The sequence below is a fragment of the Brassica rapa genome, chromosome A03 (assembly GCF_000309985.2).
Source record: "Brassica rapa cultivar Chiifu-401-42 chromosome A03, CAAS_Brap_v3.01, whole genome shotgun sequence".
NCBI lineage: Eukaryota > Viridiplantae > Streptophyta > Magnoliopsida > Brassicales > Brassicaceae > Brassica > Brassica rapa.
Genome location: NC_024797.2, coordinates 35,616,418 through 35,632,206, shown reverse-complemented (window position 1 = coordinate 35,632,206; position 15,789 = coordinate 35,616,418). Strand labels below are relative to the sequence as shown.

At 40.9% G+C, this 15,789-nt stretch overlaps 2 protein-coding genes across 2 annotated transcripts; both read left to right on the top strand.

The window, feature by feature from the left end:
- The first annotated feature begins 2,993 nt into the window (after positions 1-2,993).
- Positions 2,994-5,745, top strand: LOC117132751. The gene is made up of 2 exons (XM_033287684.1): positions 2,994-3,226; positions 3,660-5,745. Exon 2 carries the CDS (start codon positions 3,681-3,683, stop codon positions 4,668-4,670), a length of 990 nt encoding a protein of 329 aa, XP_033143575.1. The 5' UTR covers positions 2,994-3,226; positions 3,660-3,680; the 3' UTR covers positions 4,671-5,745.
- A 5,446-nt stretch (positions 5,746-11,191) lies between these two features.
- On the top strand, positions 11,192-15,077 carry LOC103849683 (transmembrane 9 superfamily member 1). The gene is made up of 12 exons (XM_033287656.1): positions 11,192-11,449; positions 11,850-12,042; positions 12,124-12,228; positions 12,536-12,553; positions 12,644-12,741; positions 12,826-12,978; positions 13,142-13,276; positions 13,420-13,586; positions 13,698-13,792; positions 13,892-14,265; positions 14,342-14,615; positions 14,697-15,077. The coding sequence occupies exons 1-12, from the start codon at positions 11,207-11,209 to the stop codon at positions 14,762-14,764; spliced, it is 1,923 nt and encodes a 640-aa protein (XP_033143547.1). The 5' UTR covers positions 11,192-11,206; the 3' UTR covers positions 14,765-15,077.
- Positions 15,078-15,789: the final 712 nt, after the last annotated feature.

Here is a 15,789-nt window from a genome sequence, read left to right as displayed (position 1 = left end):
TACCAAAAACTAAACTCTGCATCTAGAAAGGATCATTTCTCATTACCATTTATTGATCAGATGCTTGAGAGACTTGTAAATCACCCATTCTATTGCTTTCTTGATGGTTACTCAGGATTTTTCCAAATTCCCATACATCCCAATGATCAAGAGAAAACGACATTCACATGTCCCTATGGTACCTTTGCATATCGAAGGATGCCATTTGGTCTATGTAATGCTCCAGCCACCATTCAAAGGTGCATGATGTCAATCTTCTCTGATCTGATTGAGGATGTTGTAGAGGTGTTTATGGATGATTTCTCTGTCTACGGATCTTCGTTTTCTGCTTGTTTGTCAAACTTGTGCAGGATCCTACAAAGATGTGAAGACACCAACCTTGTGCTGAATTTGGAGAAGTGTCACTTCATGGTCAAGGAAGGGATTGTGCTGGGACACAAGATTTCAGAGAAAGGGGTTGAGGTGGATAAGGCCAAAATCGATATTATGGTTGGTTTGCCCCCACCAAAGACAGTGAAAGACATCCGGAGTTTTCTTGGTCATGCTGGGTTCTACAGGAGGTTCATCAAGGACTTCTCATTGATCACTAGACCCTTGACCAGGCTGCTGTGCAAGGAAGCCACTTTCAGCTTTGATGTGGAATGTCTACAAGCCTTCAAGAAGCTGAAAGGTGAACTCATCAGTGCTCCAATTGTCCAGCCACCTGATTGGAATCTTCCCTTTGAGATTATATGTGACGCTAGTGACTATGCTGTGGGAGCTGTTTTGGGGCAAAAGAAAGATGGCAAAACCCATGTGATCTACTATGCGAGTCAAACCCTCAATAATGCTCAAATGAGGTATGCCACGACAGAGAAGGAGATGCTGGCAATTGTTTTTGCCTTTGAGAAGTTCAGAAGCTACTTGGTTGGGTTTAAAGTTATTGTCTACACAGATCATGCTGCCTTGAGACACCTTTTGGCCAAGAAGGATGCAAAACCCAGACTCTTGAGATTGATTCTTTTGCTTCAAGAATTTGATTTGGAGATCAAGGACAAGCCAGGAGTTGAGAATGGTGTAGCTGATCATTTGTCCAGGTTGAGGGTGGAGTCTGGCATTCCTATTGACGAAGGACTTCCTGAGGAGCAGATCATGGCTATTGAAGAAGTGATAGCAGTTTGTGAGACTGGTAGGAAGCTGGAAGAACTCAAGGCAACAGAAGAGAAGGAACCTTGGTATGCTGATTTGGTGAACTATCTAGCCACAGGAAGAGAACCTTTGAATCTTGTGGGCTATGCCAAGAAGAAGTTCTACAAAGATGTGAAGAGATACTACTGGGATTAGCCCTACCTCTACATTCTCTGCAAGGATCAGCTTTATAAGAGAGTGGTTGCTAATGAGGAGATTGATGGGATCCTTACACAGTGTCATGGATCATCCTATGGAGGCCACTTTGCCACATTCAAGACAGTTGCAAAAGTGTTACAAGCTGGATTCTGGTGGCCACATATGTTCAAGGATACACAAGACTTTGTTTCGAAGTGTGATTCTTGCCAAAGAAGAGGAAACATCACGAAGAGGAATGAGATGCCTCAAAATTCAATCCTTGAAGTTGAAGTGTTTGATGTGTGGGGTATTGACTTCATGGGACCATTTCCATCATCTTTTGGCAACAAAAACATCCTTGTGGCTGTTGATTATGTCTCCAAATGGGTGGAAGCTATTGCAAGCCCCACCAATGATGCTAGAGTTGTAACCAAGATGTTCAAGAGCATCATATTTCCAAGGTTTGGAGTCCCAAGAGTTGTGATCAGTGATGGAGGTTCTCACTTCATTAACAAACTGCTTGAGGGACTTCTCAAGAAGAACGGTGTAAAGCACAAGGTGGCAACTCCTTATCATCTCCAAACAAGTGGTCAAGTTGAGATTTCTAACAAAGAGATCAAGTCCATTTTGGAGAAGATTGTGGGGATCACAAGGAAGGATTGGTCCAATAAGCTTGATGATGCACTTTGGGCTTATAGGACAGCGTACAAGACACCACTGGGGACCACACCTTTCAACCTAGTGTATGGGAAAGCTTGCCATCTGCCAGTGGAGCTTGAGTACAAGGCACTATGGGCAATAAAGTTGCTAAACTTTGACATCAAGAGTGCCAAGGAGAAAAGGCTTTTTCAGCTACATGAGCTTGATGAGATAAGAATGGATGCTTTTGAGAACTCAAGGATCTACAAGGAGAAGACTAAAGCTTTCCATGACAAGAATATCCTGAAGAGAGAGTTTAAAGAAGGAGATCAAGTTCTTCTCTACAACTCAAGGCTGAAATTATTTCCAAGAAAGCTAAGTCAAGGTGGTCCGGTCCTTTCAAAGTCAAGGAGGTTAGGCCATATGGAGCAATAGTTTTGTGGAGCACTGATGGAAGAGACTTCACAGTCAATGGGCAAAGGGTTAAGCTCTACATGGCTACTGCACCAGAGGAAGATGGGGTTTCAACTCCACTGTCTGATCTTACACCGGCCTAATCCAAAAGGAGGCAAAGTCAAGTTAGAGACTTAAAACAAGCTCACTTGGGAGGAAGTCCCATGCGTATCCTTGTATATATTGCATTGGTATTTTCATTTTCATCTTATTGCATAAAAAAAAAAAAAGAGAAGTTGTGTGCAGGTGCTCAGTTGATCGACTCAGGTTTGACCAAAAATCATGCGTGGGAGCGAGGTCCTGGAGCGAGCACATGAAGTCGCTCCAGCTGGGAGCGACGCAGCGAGGTCACTCGCAATTTTGGCGTCGGATCAAGAAAAATCGCTCTCAGAGCGAGGCCATGAAGTCGCTCCAGCTCACAGCGAGGTTCCCAGAGCGACACCCAGACGTCGCTCACGTTTGTGTCGAATTGAGACACCAAAAACAGGTCAGGAGCGACGTACCGCAGCGACCACCTGAGGTCGCTCCCGAGCCGGTCCAGGTAAGTTTTCTAACTCTATACCCCGGTTTAATTCAAGTGAACCGACCCTAACCACCCTAAATCGAACCGGACGACCCTAAATCTACCCCCAGCCCCCGGGATTCCATCTCTCTCACTCTCCCCTCCTCTCACAAACACTCATACTCTCTCAAACTCACCCACACCAAAAATCTCAAAACTTTTTCAATTCTCACCCAAATCAACAAGTTCATATTTCTAAATCCAAGCTTTCGCTCTTGTAGTCTATTCCTCACCACCCATTCACCATTTCCTTTCATCCAAAGAAAGGTATTGAGCTTTTAAATTCAAATTCGTAGGTCCATGAACCCTAGAATTTGAAAATCGAAATTTGGTCATTTTCTTGCTAGATTGTGGTGAAATAGACTAGCGAAAGCTTATCTATCAAGTTGGATTGTTGAATTAATGGTGAAATTGAGTTTAATTTGCACTTTGTCAAAATTAGGGTTCATGGATTTGGGGCTTTTCGAATTTAACCTTAATTGGGTGTGTTTGTGGGTGAATTAGATGTGTTAAGGTGTTACAAGAATGAGAAGTGTAATTCTTGCTTTTCACTTGGTCTTTTAGTGCTAAATGTGTGAATATGTTGCATTGAGTTGAACTTGAGCTTAAATTGCTAATTCATTTGTTAAGTTCACTTTTGCAACTTTCATTTGCAAAGTCTTGCTCTTCTTTACTTCCATCTACTTATCCCTTTTTCAAGTTTTGAATTTTTCAGGTGACAATGGTCAAGAAGACAAAGGGAAAGTTGGAAGCCGAGAGGCAAGAAGCTGAAAGAAAAGAGTCTGCACTAAGAGGAAAATCTTTAATCTGCGAGCCAACTGGCTCAGGGACGCAGAGGACTGTTCGTCAGCAGACTTTGGCTGCAAGGAAATCGCAAGAACAAGAGAAGAGGGCAGGGAAAAGTGTAGCAGTTCCCACTCATGAGGAGAGTGAAACTGAGAGTGGTGATGAGCAGGCACCTACGAAGAAAGCCAAGATGTCCAAAGGGAAGGCGGTTGCTGTTGATCGGGACAGGGAGAAAACTCCATCTGTGGAGGAGCTGTATGATCACTTGATGAATGGGGTCACTTGGACTCCAACCAGGTTCGCCGACCTTGATTTGTTGAAGGAGTTGGGTCTTAAGTCTGATATTGAGGCGATGCTAGGACATTTGAAGATGCCAAAACTCCTCACCATGGCTTACCCTTTCTACAAGGATGTCAGTTGTCAGTTCTTATCTTCTCTTGTGGTCACTTACCACGACACTGCGCATGTGAGGCAAGGATGGGGAAAAATCAGGTTCAAGGTCAATGGAAGAGAATACAACATGAACTTCAAGGACATTGGGAGAGTCATGGGGTTCCAAGACCTAGAAGACCACTCCCTTCCCAAGTGTGAGAACCTCCCCACAGAGCTTTGGAAGTTGATGACTGGAAACAAACACTCTACCGGGCTGACAAGAACTCACATATCCGACACCTGTCAGTACGCTACCTCCACAGGATACTCGTCCATGCATTCTACCCACGGAAGCAAGCTGGTAATGTCACTGAGGAAGACATGCGACTGCTCTGTCCGGCTATCCGTCCATGCGCCCAACCTGGAGTGTTACCCCTTCCCAGCACCGACATCTATGCTACCTTCGGGATGGTCAGTTTCTTTGTGGGTCGTCTCCAGCACTACAGAGACTGGGCGTGGTACACCTCTGATTCACGCCCAAAAGTTGGGATAGGCGGGATGATCACACCACTGCTCCAGTTTCTGAATGTTACCTTGGGAAAGGACGCAGCAGGGCCTAAGTTCATTGATGGCACCTACTTGAGGATTGCCACCTATTTCAGTGGGATGTATGGAAAGGACTACGTCTACCACTATTACTTGAAGGGCAAGCCGGTCGAAGTGGTTCTTCCAAACCGGAACCTGACGAGTTTAAAGAGACCTGGAGCTATCAGCTTCAACATATCCCAGGAGTACTTTCTTGGAGAACATGGGTCTCTCGATCCCATTGCTCCACCAAGGAAAAGGAGTGTTCCCACGCGACCTGACTCACCTGTTGCAAACACATCTGAGCCTATCTATGGACCTCTGCGCTACTACTTCAAGCCACATGACGGAGTTCTTCCTCCTGGAGCTCTTCGTGATGCTCATGACCACATTGGTCGCCTTCAAAGGTGGAACAAGGCACATGACATGACGATAGAAAAGCTGAAGGATAAGTGCAAGGCGCTTAGCAAGACCGTAAAGAAGCAGGCAAAGACTTCAGCCAAGTTCATGAAGAAAGTAACTGATGTCTTAACCAGGGGAGGAATAGCTGGATGTAGCTCAGCAGACTTCGCTTTCGCGAACACATCAAACCCCCAGCCTCCACCTCCGCCTGATGCTCTTGGTTTCGCCCTCACTGCTGCGCAGCTTCAGCGTAAGTGGAGGAACCCACCCACTCAACCCTCCACCTCCGGTAACAAGTCCCCATCCCTCGCTTCTTCTAAAGTGAGGTCGAGATTGACGAGGTTGAGAGCCAACCATGGTATGGAGACTACGGTTTAACATCTGGCGGTTACTACACCACCTTCCCACCTGACGACGACGATGCTGGGGCATCTGCCCCCACTTACTATCCGTAGGAGGTACTTCTTTCTTTCCCTTGTATATACCATTTCATTTTTGCATATTAGTTTTCTTTTCGGTATCTCTCCCTTTACTTGACAACACAGAGACTGTGTAACTCAAGTTTGAGGGAGGTACCAAGCATTTTCATGTTTGCTTTGATGTTGTTTCATGGAGTCATGCATTGCATACCTATTTGCATATATATAAAAGAAAAAAAAATCATTTAGTTTGCATCATTTGCATTTCTAGGAGAGTCTAGAGCATATAGGTTGCATTCACTTGCATTGGGAGCAATGATTTTAAATTCCTTGTAAAGAACACTACGTTGCACCTGAGTAGCTATGCACCTCTCGAAAAGACTTGTATGTTTCGAGCCTTGAAAACTCTTCTTGAAACTTGTTGATTGCTGAAACTCAGTCTTTGAAGCCAACTACAACCTTATTTGAACTGAACGAACTTAATGCTTCTTGCTCATAGTCCCTTGTGTACTGAGTCATGGCTATACACACTTGAGTTGTCACATCCTTTATGCCAATCTTTTTTTGACAAACTCTAGTGGTAGACCACTCCCAAAAATTTTCCCTCCTTTTTAGCTTTCATTGTTTGATGAGTGAGGCCTTCTTCGGAAAGTCTTACATGTGCATAATGTTGAGAGTATCGGCAACAACAATGCTTGATCTTCATTCTTGCTAGATTGGACACTCCATTGTCTAGCTATAGGTGGGGGGGGGGGGTGAGTGTTGTGATTATGATTTAGGAGAAATGAAAAAGGAAAAGAATAGACTCTTTGTGCTTAAATGAATTGTTTTATTGGGATAAGTAGAGAAGCCTCTAGCTCAAGTTATGAAATGTCTTGGGCCCCAGCCTAAAAAAAAGAAAAAAAAAACAGAAATAAAAGGGGGCTATCAAAGTTGTTAGGAGCTAAGAATGTTTTGAGGTTGTGAAAAATCCCTTATAGATTTCAAAGAGAAAGAGCTGCTGTTTTTAGAATCTTTTGGTGAGAGATGTGAGTTGGGTTTGACATTGAGGAATGATTGTGTAATTGTATGTTTGGAAAATAGTAGAACAATGGAGATTGAACATTGTATGCATGAGTTGATCCCTTTCTTGGATATATTATGTGCAATATCAAGGCTACTTGTTTCGAGAGTAAACCACCTTAAAGATTATATATTTTGAACCTCTTGACTCACTTGAATAAAAGCCTTCCCTTACCCAACCAAATGACTTGGACTGACTGACCATTTGCAAGAATTCACCTGATGTTTTGTGCTTAATGAATGTGAGAGTTGGTTGATTTGAATGTGTGGATGCTTGATGATAGGTGTAAGGGTAAAAAGAGCTGAGATAGGCCTAGAGAAGCTAGAATGTAATAAGAGAGTGTGCTAATTGTGTTTGCTAGTTGAGTTTATTTTGGCTATGAGCTCCCACCTTCAAACATCTCTCCCTATGAGTTCTAGAAAGTTCACTTGTGGACAAGTAAAGAACAAGTTTGGGGGAGATGATATCTTGCATATTTCCATTGTTTTATCCATCCACCCATGTGCATTTTGATCATATAGATTAGGATTTTGCCATATTTAGGTTGCATTTTGCATATATGAGTCCTTATCAGGTATTGGAGTACCACATGGAGTTCTTGGAGACATTTGAGTGCATTTGGAGCTCAAAAGAAGTGTTTAAAGTGATCATCGGACGAGCAGCGTACCAGAGCGACCTCACCGGAGCGATGCCGTGAAGTCGTTGTGCCTTACCTCTCAGAGCGACCTCGTTGGAGCGACATCCTGAAGTCGCTCGCTCTTTTCACGAAACAGAGCTTAAAACTGGAGCCGAAGGCCGGAGCGACGTGCTGGAGCGACCACCCGAGGTCGCTGCGCGTCACCTATTTGCTCAAATTCATGTTTTCTCAAGGGCCTTTTGGTCATTTCATGATGCACGTTTTTATTTTCTAAACCTATGTTTTAATACTCTGTAAGCCACCAGGAGGAGATTATCTTTTGTTCTTAAGAAAACCACCAAAAACCTTTGGAAAGTCATCTCTATGAATCAATTGATCAGTTTGTTATTGCAATTATGTGTTCTTATATCTATTTTTCTGTATTTCTCTACATGATTAATCTTAAATCCAACATGGGTTTAAGAGGAATCATGGAGATTAGTGAGTAATCACCTTTTGAATTCATGGGTTAGGGAGATTAAGGGTGATTAGGTTAGCGCTAGGATGTTTTAGTGTAGATCATTCCTATTTCCTTGCTAGTAGAGTATTCATAATGCATCCTCTGAGTTGGCCTCTCAGAAGTTGATCCTTAGGCATTTCCCACCTGAAAGGTGTTCGAGGAAATGCCCGAGACAACTCTTCTAAGCTTTTAGCATACTTTGCAAAGACATTTGTTGTTAGAGGTGCTAAGATAGCCATTATACTTGTTAGTAATGATTGCTTTCATATTATTCAACCAAAGACATTTGATGTTTGAAATGTGTTAGTAAATGAACATTCATCTAGACATAGAGTTTGTTTAGGATTGTGTCTAAGCTTAAGGTTGATAGTTTGATTGATCATTTGCCATCCTTAGTTTGAAACTTGATCACCCAAGGTCTAATCCCTATACCCATGAGTTCTCTTTTCCCATAGTCAAGAAAGTATCATTCAGTTATTGCTTTTTAGTTTTAGTCATAGTTTAAAACCCATCTAAATCATTGGTTGCACTTAGATTAAGTGAACACTTGCATTCTCGGTGCTTTGATATCTCTCAGAACTGGTTCGACAATCTTTTATACTACATCATTTGTCTTACGAGCCTTGAAAACTCCTAACATCAATAAGAGTTCCCATCAGGTTCACTGAGAATAACTGTGTAGTAAGCTGTTTGCTGACTACAAATGATGGTGAATCCTCAGAGCCACATGACTACAAATGAAGGATAAAGACTGGGAGAGATGGAATGCGAGTATGAAAATGTGCTCTCTTGAGAAGAATGGTACATGGGTTGTGGTTCCTAAACTGAAGAATGTGAAGATCATTGGAAGCAAATGGGTCTACACTAAGAAAGAAGGCATTTCTGGCCTATCATTCACTAGGCTCTTTCATCACAATCATCAATCATCAATCATTTTACTTTCATCACATCAACATAAGTCAGACCTAGATCTAGACAATATTAGCAAGGGACTAACGCCCGAGACATTATATAACTTGAAAAGGGTTCACCGCCGAGTCCTTACCTTAGCTTGACCGACGGTACAGATCTGGAACTAGAGAAGGAAGAAGAGGCGGCTAAAACTCATATCTGTGTTTCCTCATACACTAAAGAACAAGGAGAAAAGGGTTTATGTTTCAGATTTGTCATACCCAATGACAAGAGAAGGATGGAATACGGGATCTGAACCTTACCTTATGGCTGAGATCAGATCTGGTTACAAACAACAAACTTGAGAAGACGACGGCTAGGGCTCCGGTGGACGACAGCTGCGATGGACGGTTGTAGCTCCGACGAAGACACGCAACCGGTGAGGTGAGAAGAGGAGCGACAAAGAGAGAGAGAGAGAGAGAGAGAGAGAGAGAGAGAGAGAGAGAGAGAGAGAGAGAGAGAGAGAGAGAGAGAGAGCTTCTGAATCCGCTTCCTTCACGGTTTAAAGATACGCCAAAGATACATTCTCATTGGAAGGGGTGACAAGTGCAGAAAGGTCTAAAGATTAAGATCTCAAGACCTCTACGGCTTCACATGATAATGGTGAAGGATATTATGCTAGAGGAAGGACTGACAAGAAAGATCCAGTGAGGAATGATAAGGGAAATTCTAGATCAAGCTCAGGGTCTAGAATATCTTGCTGGTTTTGAAAGAAGAAGGGATACCAAGAGGGAGTGTTATGCATACAAGAAGAAATATGACAGAGGAGAAGACGAAGCGGAAGCAGCCGTTGTGATAGATACTGATTCAGAGGATGATGCACTGTCGGTTTCAGATAGGTGGCATCATGATAAGTTGGTAATTGATTATGGATATTCCTACCACCTGATGTGTTGGAGGGATTGGTTTCACACGTTCTAAGAGCTAACTTCGGGGCAAGTTCTTCTTGGTAATGATTGCATGGTTGGAGTGCAAGGGATTGGTACAATAAACATCAAATCTTATGGTGGTTCTGTGAAGACACTAACGAATGTGGGAACAAAAATTCACACCATCGATTACCATAATCGGAAGAAAGCCAGAAAACCCTAACTTCCCCAAGGTCATGGATTCTCTGCGAGAACCAACGACAAGTGACCAAATAAATGCGGAAAATATGAAAAGATATCAAAACGAATTTACGGGGAAAGTATATCTTTATTTCGAATCTGTGTAAGAGCGTTGCGATTATTACAAAAGATTATAAAAGCTTCGGCCGCAAGAGCTGTCAGCAAGTTCCCTAGTTCTAGCCACCAAAAACCTTAAACCTAGTTGAGTCACAGCTCGATAACAACAAAAGAAAAATATATGAAAAAGGTTTTGATTGATTTCGGACTGAACCTTATGAAAGGCTGCCTACGTACCCCTTTCGAAGATCAAGCCAAACGTAGTTCAATTGAAAGAATGGAACAAGAAATCGAACTGGGTGGGCGAGGTTGTCTAGTAATCGAGTGCCAATCATAGAAACATAACATGTCGAGAAAAATGCCTAGTGTTTTTAAGTGCAGAGAGTTCTAAGATCCTAAAAGAATCGTTTCTTCGAGAGATTGATTGATCCTTTCCGAGAAGTTTCTCTTGTAATACACTTAAACTACAAAGTTTTAGTGTTCTGTATTTTTATTTTCTCCGGTTAGGGCTCCGGTGGACGACAGCTGCGATGGACGGTTGTAGCTCCGACGAAGACACGCAACCGGTGAGGTGAGAAGAGGAGCGACAAAGAGAGAGAGAGAGAGAGAGAGAGAGAGAGAGAGAGAGAGAGAGAGAGAGAGAGAGAGAGAGGAAGGAAGAGGAAAAGAGAGATCTTTGATGGCTAGGATTTTCAGGTCTCTCGGAGATTCGCTAACTTTCTCTGATGCCAAAAAAGACAAAGGAGTGCTCTCCTCTTTATAAGAAAAGGGAAGGAAGATTTAGGGTTACCCTAATGGGCCGTAGTCTTAACAGACTTCTTTTCACAATTGATTTCACAATTGAATTTTTTCAATAGTCTCTTCTCTTAACTAGACCGAGTTCACTATACATTATTGGCTTTGTCAGTCTATCATGGACACCATATATAGATTAAAAACTAGAAAATCGAAAACCTAAACTAAAGATTAAAGAATTATACCAAAGTGATAATCGGTTTATCTTATAAGAAAAAAAAATCAGTGTTTTGAAAACCAGACTGGATCGATCGATCGGACCGGTTGTATTAAAAACCAGATTTGAGTTAAATCGATAAATCCGGTAAAAAACAGGTTAAACACAGTAAAACCGGTGATCTGGTAACCTAGTTTTTTTCAAATTCAAGTTAAATTGTTTTAAAAAAAAATTGTAAATTTAAGAATATTTCATTAAAAGTCATGTTTAAAAATATCTTTCTAAATAAATTAGTTTTCATTATATTCTTATAATGTTTTAAGTTTTCATTTTATTTATGTATCAATTTTAGTTAGTTTCTAATACTGATATTATATTTTATAAAAATGATCTAGCTAGTTAGGATGCCAAGTCAATGTGGGGTATGGTTTTCCAAACACTGGAGAAAATTGTAACATCATATAGATATCACCCGAGTCGTCGTATCTCCGAGACGAGTCTAACATATCTCCATCACCGTTTTCTCCGCCTTCCCCTCAGATCTGGTCCTCCGCCGGGTTCCGACATGTCGTCCTCCTCAGCCTTCTCCGTTTACTCCGCCGTCGCATGCGTCTTCCTTCTTCTCTCTCAGGCTTTGGCCTCCGAGTCAGATCACAAGGTTAGATTTTGAATCTTTAGTGTCCGCCGTTCTTTTCTCGTAGATCTCGCTGTTGCATGTTTGTTTTCTTGGCCCGGATCTTTAAATAAGTTGCATTTTGTCACTTTTTTTCTGTTTGATGTGATATACTTTGATAAAGCAGATTATGCGTATAACAAGAGAAAACATATTCTTAGGTATAGAACAGTCCTATCTTTTGAGGAAATTGTAGTGTTGAAGTGCCAAGATTTGTAATGGTTTCCTCTCTGTTCCAAAGAATGATGTCTAGGCTTGATATTTGATTTTGTTATCATTATTTGGTTTTCTTTTTTTCCTCTCGTTTGATCCCTTATGTGTTTCCATCCGTCCTCATTTACCCCAAGTGATGAAATTTGAGTCCTCTGATTTCTTTTTTTTCCAGTATCAAGCTGATGAGCAGGTTACTCTTTGGGTTAACAAAGTTGGCCCATATAATAATCCACAAGAAACATATAACTATTATAGCCTCCCGTTTTGCCGCAAAACTGAAAACAGCATTCACAAATGGGGTGGTCTTGGTGAGGTCCTTGGTGGAAATGAGCTCATCGACAGCCAGATAGACATAAAGTTCTTGAGTATGTTAGTTCTTTTGCTATTTTTTCTTTCAAATTTTGCTTGCACAACACTTACACTGCCTACTTCTGTTTTACTTCCAGAAAATGTTGACAGAAGCGTGATCTGTCAGTTGGAACTTGATGAAGCTAAGGTCAAGCATTTCAAAGATGCCATCGAAAATAGTTACTGGTTTGAGTTGTTTATGGGTATGTATCACATTTACTTATATATATAACTGATGACGAAGTATCAAAGAAAAGAAGTTGATTGTTTTCATAAAAGACTTACTGTCAGCGTTACATATGAAATAGAAAGTCTCTATGTACATCAAGGGAATTCAACTTGCTGCGCTATGAACATTGTTTAAAAATGAGCTAATACTACAACATCATCGTAATTCCTCTATTCTTGTATCAGTGTAACTAATTTTGTTTAGCATCCTTTATTTGCTTATCTGTTGTCTTTCTTCTTATTGGCATTTTATGTTTATGGCGTACGTGGATGCAAATTCAGATGATTTGCCTTTGTGGGGTATGATATTTTCTTATATTCAGTTTGAAGAACCAAAATTTTAATGTCAGTTCCTTATATAGATTTTTGACTATCTCATTGCTGTTATAGGTTTTGTGGGCGAGCTGCCTCCTGGAAAGAAAAGTGAAAACGGCAAGCATGCTCTTTACACACATAAGAGTATTAATGTCAAATACAACAAAGACCAGGTTGGTTGTTTCTTTGTGATTAAGCAGAGTATTAAGGATCTCATATTTACTTTTCTGTGATCTGACTTTTTTTTATTTGCATAGATTATTCATGTGAATCTCACACAAGATAATCTAATACCGTTAGAAGCTGGGAGGACGGTGGAGTTGACATATTCTGTGAATTGGATCCCAACCGACGTCACATTTGCTCGTCGTTTTGATGTTTATCTGGACTATCCGTTCTTCGAACACCAGGTAAATCATTTTTTGTAATGTCTTGCCGTTTTCATCCTTCTGCTAGCGTAATTACACTGAATGCCATTTTGCTTGCTTGTTGATCGAACAGCTAAAACCTTGACTCAAGAATTTGTTTTTGGAAGCTTTTTGTAAAGGTTTTAAGGTTTGGTTCATCATGCAGATCCATTGGTTCTCCATCTTTAACTCGTTCATGATGGTTATCTTCCTCACTGGTTTGGTCTCAATGATATTAATGAGGACTCTAAGAAATGATTATGCCAAATATGCTTGGGAAGACGACGACCTGGAGAGCTTGGTGATGACTCCTCAACCTCTTTTGTAGAATTATTGCAGAATTCTCTTGCTGTTACTACTATGTTGTCATCTTGTTGATTTTTATCTTCATTGCAAGTGCAAGAGTAAGGAGACACTTCTGACAGTTAGTATTATTGAGCACAGGAACGGGATGTAAATGAAGAATCTGGATGGAAACTCGTACACGGAGATGTATTCCGACCACCAAGTAGTCTGGTTCTTCTCTCGGCTGTTGTTGGTACAGGTGCACAGTTGGCTTTGCTTGTTCTTCTTGTCATATTAATGGCAATCATTGGGACACTTTATGTTGGGTATGTATTACACTCTTACTTTCAATCAATTCTCATGGAATAAGAGTTCGGCTTTTGTCTGAATATTATTCTTGCAATGAAAACTTGGTATTCTGGTTTAACCTTATTCAGGAGAGGAGCGATCGTCACAACTTTTATAGTTTGCTACGCTCTGACGTCATTTATCTCTGGTTATGTGAGCGGTGGAATGTATTCAAGAAGTGGTGGTATGTTGTATCCTTCTTTGTTGCAAGCAGCACGCAACATCTCCAATAACATACCCCCTCTGACTCATTTTCAAAGTTCTCTTATGCTCGTTTGTTCAGGTAAGCATTGGATCAAGTGCATGATCCTCACAGCTTCCCTCTTCCCATTCTTGTGCTTTGGGATTGGATTCGTCCTAAACACAATCGCCATTTTCTACGGTTCTCTTGCGGCTATTCCTTTCGGAACAATGGTGGTTGTCTTCGTAATTTGGGGTTTCATTTCGTTCCCTCTTGCCCTCCTCGGGACAGTCGTTGGTAGAAACTGGAGTGGTGCCCCAAACAATCCATGCCGAGTGAAGACAATCCCACGTCCAATCCCTGAGAAAAAGTGGTACTTGACTCCATCAGTAGTCTCTCTTATGGGAGGTCTCTTACCCTTTGGCAGCATCTTCATTGAAATGTACTTTGTCTTCACATCCTTCTGGAATTACAAGGTAAAAATCTCTTGCAACGTAGAAAGAGCAAAACTTACTGTTCATTTCTTGATGGCTATTTTATGTCTCGTGACAGGTATACTATGTGTACGGGTTTATGCTGCTTGTCTTTTTGATTCTTCTTGTGGTGACCGTCTGTGTGACGATCGTGGGAACATACTTCTTGCTGAATGCGGAAAACTATCACTGGCAATGGACATCGTTCTTCTCAGCTGCTTCTACCGCGGTTTACGTCTACTTATACTCGATCTATTACTACTACGTAAAGACGAAGATGTTTGGGTTTTTCCAGACCAGCTTCTACTTCGGATACACCTTGATGTTCTGTCTGGGCCTCGGAATCCTTTGCGGTTAGTTTGTTCTTCACCACTCATCTCACTTCAAAAGTGGCATTGGTTTGATTGTTTGGTAATTGGGAAAAAAATGTGCAGGAGCTGTGGGGTTCTTAGGATCAAATCTGTTTGTGAGAAGGATCTATAGAAACATCAAGTGCGACTAGAGAGAGTGACCGAACCAAAAAAGATGGATCGTGGAATGTTCTTGGACAGTTAATTCTGTTAGAAAGAAGCTTCTGGGTTATTATACACAAGGGAAAGTTGAGAATGAATGGAGAAAGAGGTTGTATGGTAATCAAAAATTTATATTTTTATTTGGTCCTTTTTTTTGGTTTAATCTCTCCATTTTTAGTGAAGTTGCATCTGCTCCATTTATTTTAGGATTCAGAGATACTTGCTGGTTCTATTGTCTCTATAGTCTGCTAGCCAGCGCGAAAATCCAATTTTCTAATTTTATTTTAAAAATTATAACCACAAGAAAAAGATTGAAAACGTATTTACTTGTGCCGTAATCCCAATTAACGACCAAAACTTGTTCGCGAAAAAAATAAATCATAAATAATAATTTATTTGTAAATCTCTTTTATTTATATACAAACAAGAAATCGAATGTGCGAGACGGTGAGCTGTCGTAAAGCGAGACCACGTATAACTCGTATCAATTGCTCCACTACTCTTCGAAAAAAAAGAAGTATTCTCCAATACTCTCTCTTTTAGGGGGTTATTGGAATCCTCCTATACATTAAAACAGAAGTCATTCTGCTGAGGTAGCATTCATATAGAGCTTCTCAGGAAAAACGTTATAATTCTATTGGCTGGTTTTTTTGAATTTTTTTTTTCATTTATTTTAATCAATCGCTTATGTAGATAAGCACAAAACTATTGTCGATTTCGTTAAGCCCATATATAGCTAGGAGATAATAATTATCGATTTAGTTTAGCCTTGGGTACCCGTTCGGGTTCGGATCGGATATTTCGAATTTTCGGGTATTTCGGTATAGAGGTATAGAACCCGTTCGGGTATTTCTATACTTCGGATCGAGTTCGGGTATTTTTAGTTCGGATTCGGTTATTTCAGATCTGGTTCGGATATTTAGATTTTGAAAAAAACAAAATTAAAATTTTCATTTCTCAAGTTTCTTATATTTAAAAATATAACTTTCAGTTAACTAATTTTTTAATTTTTAAT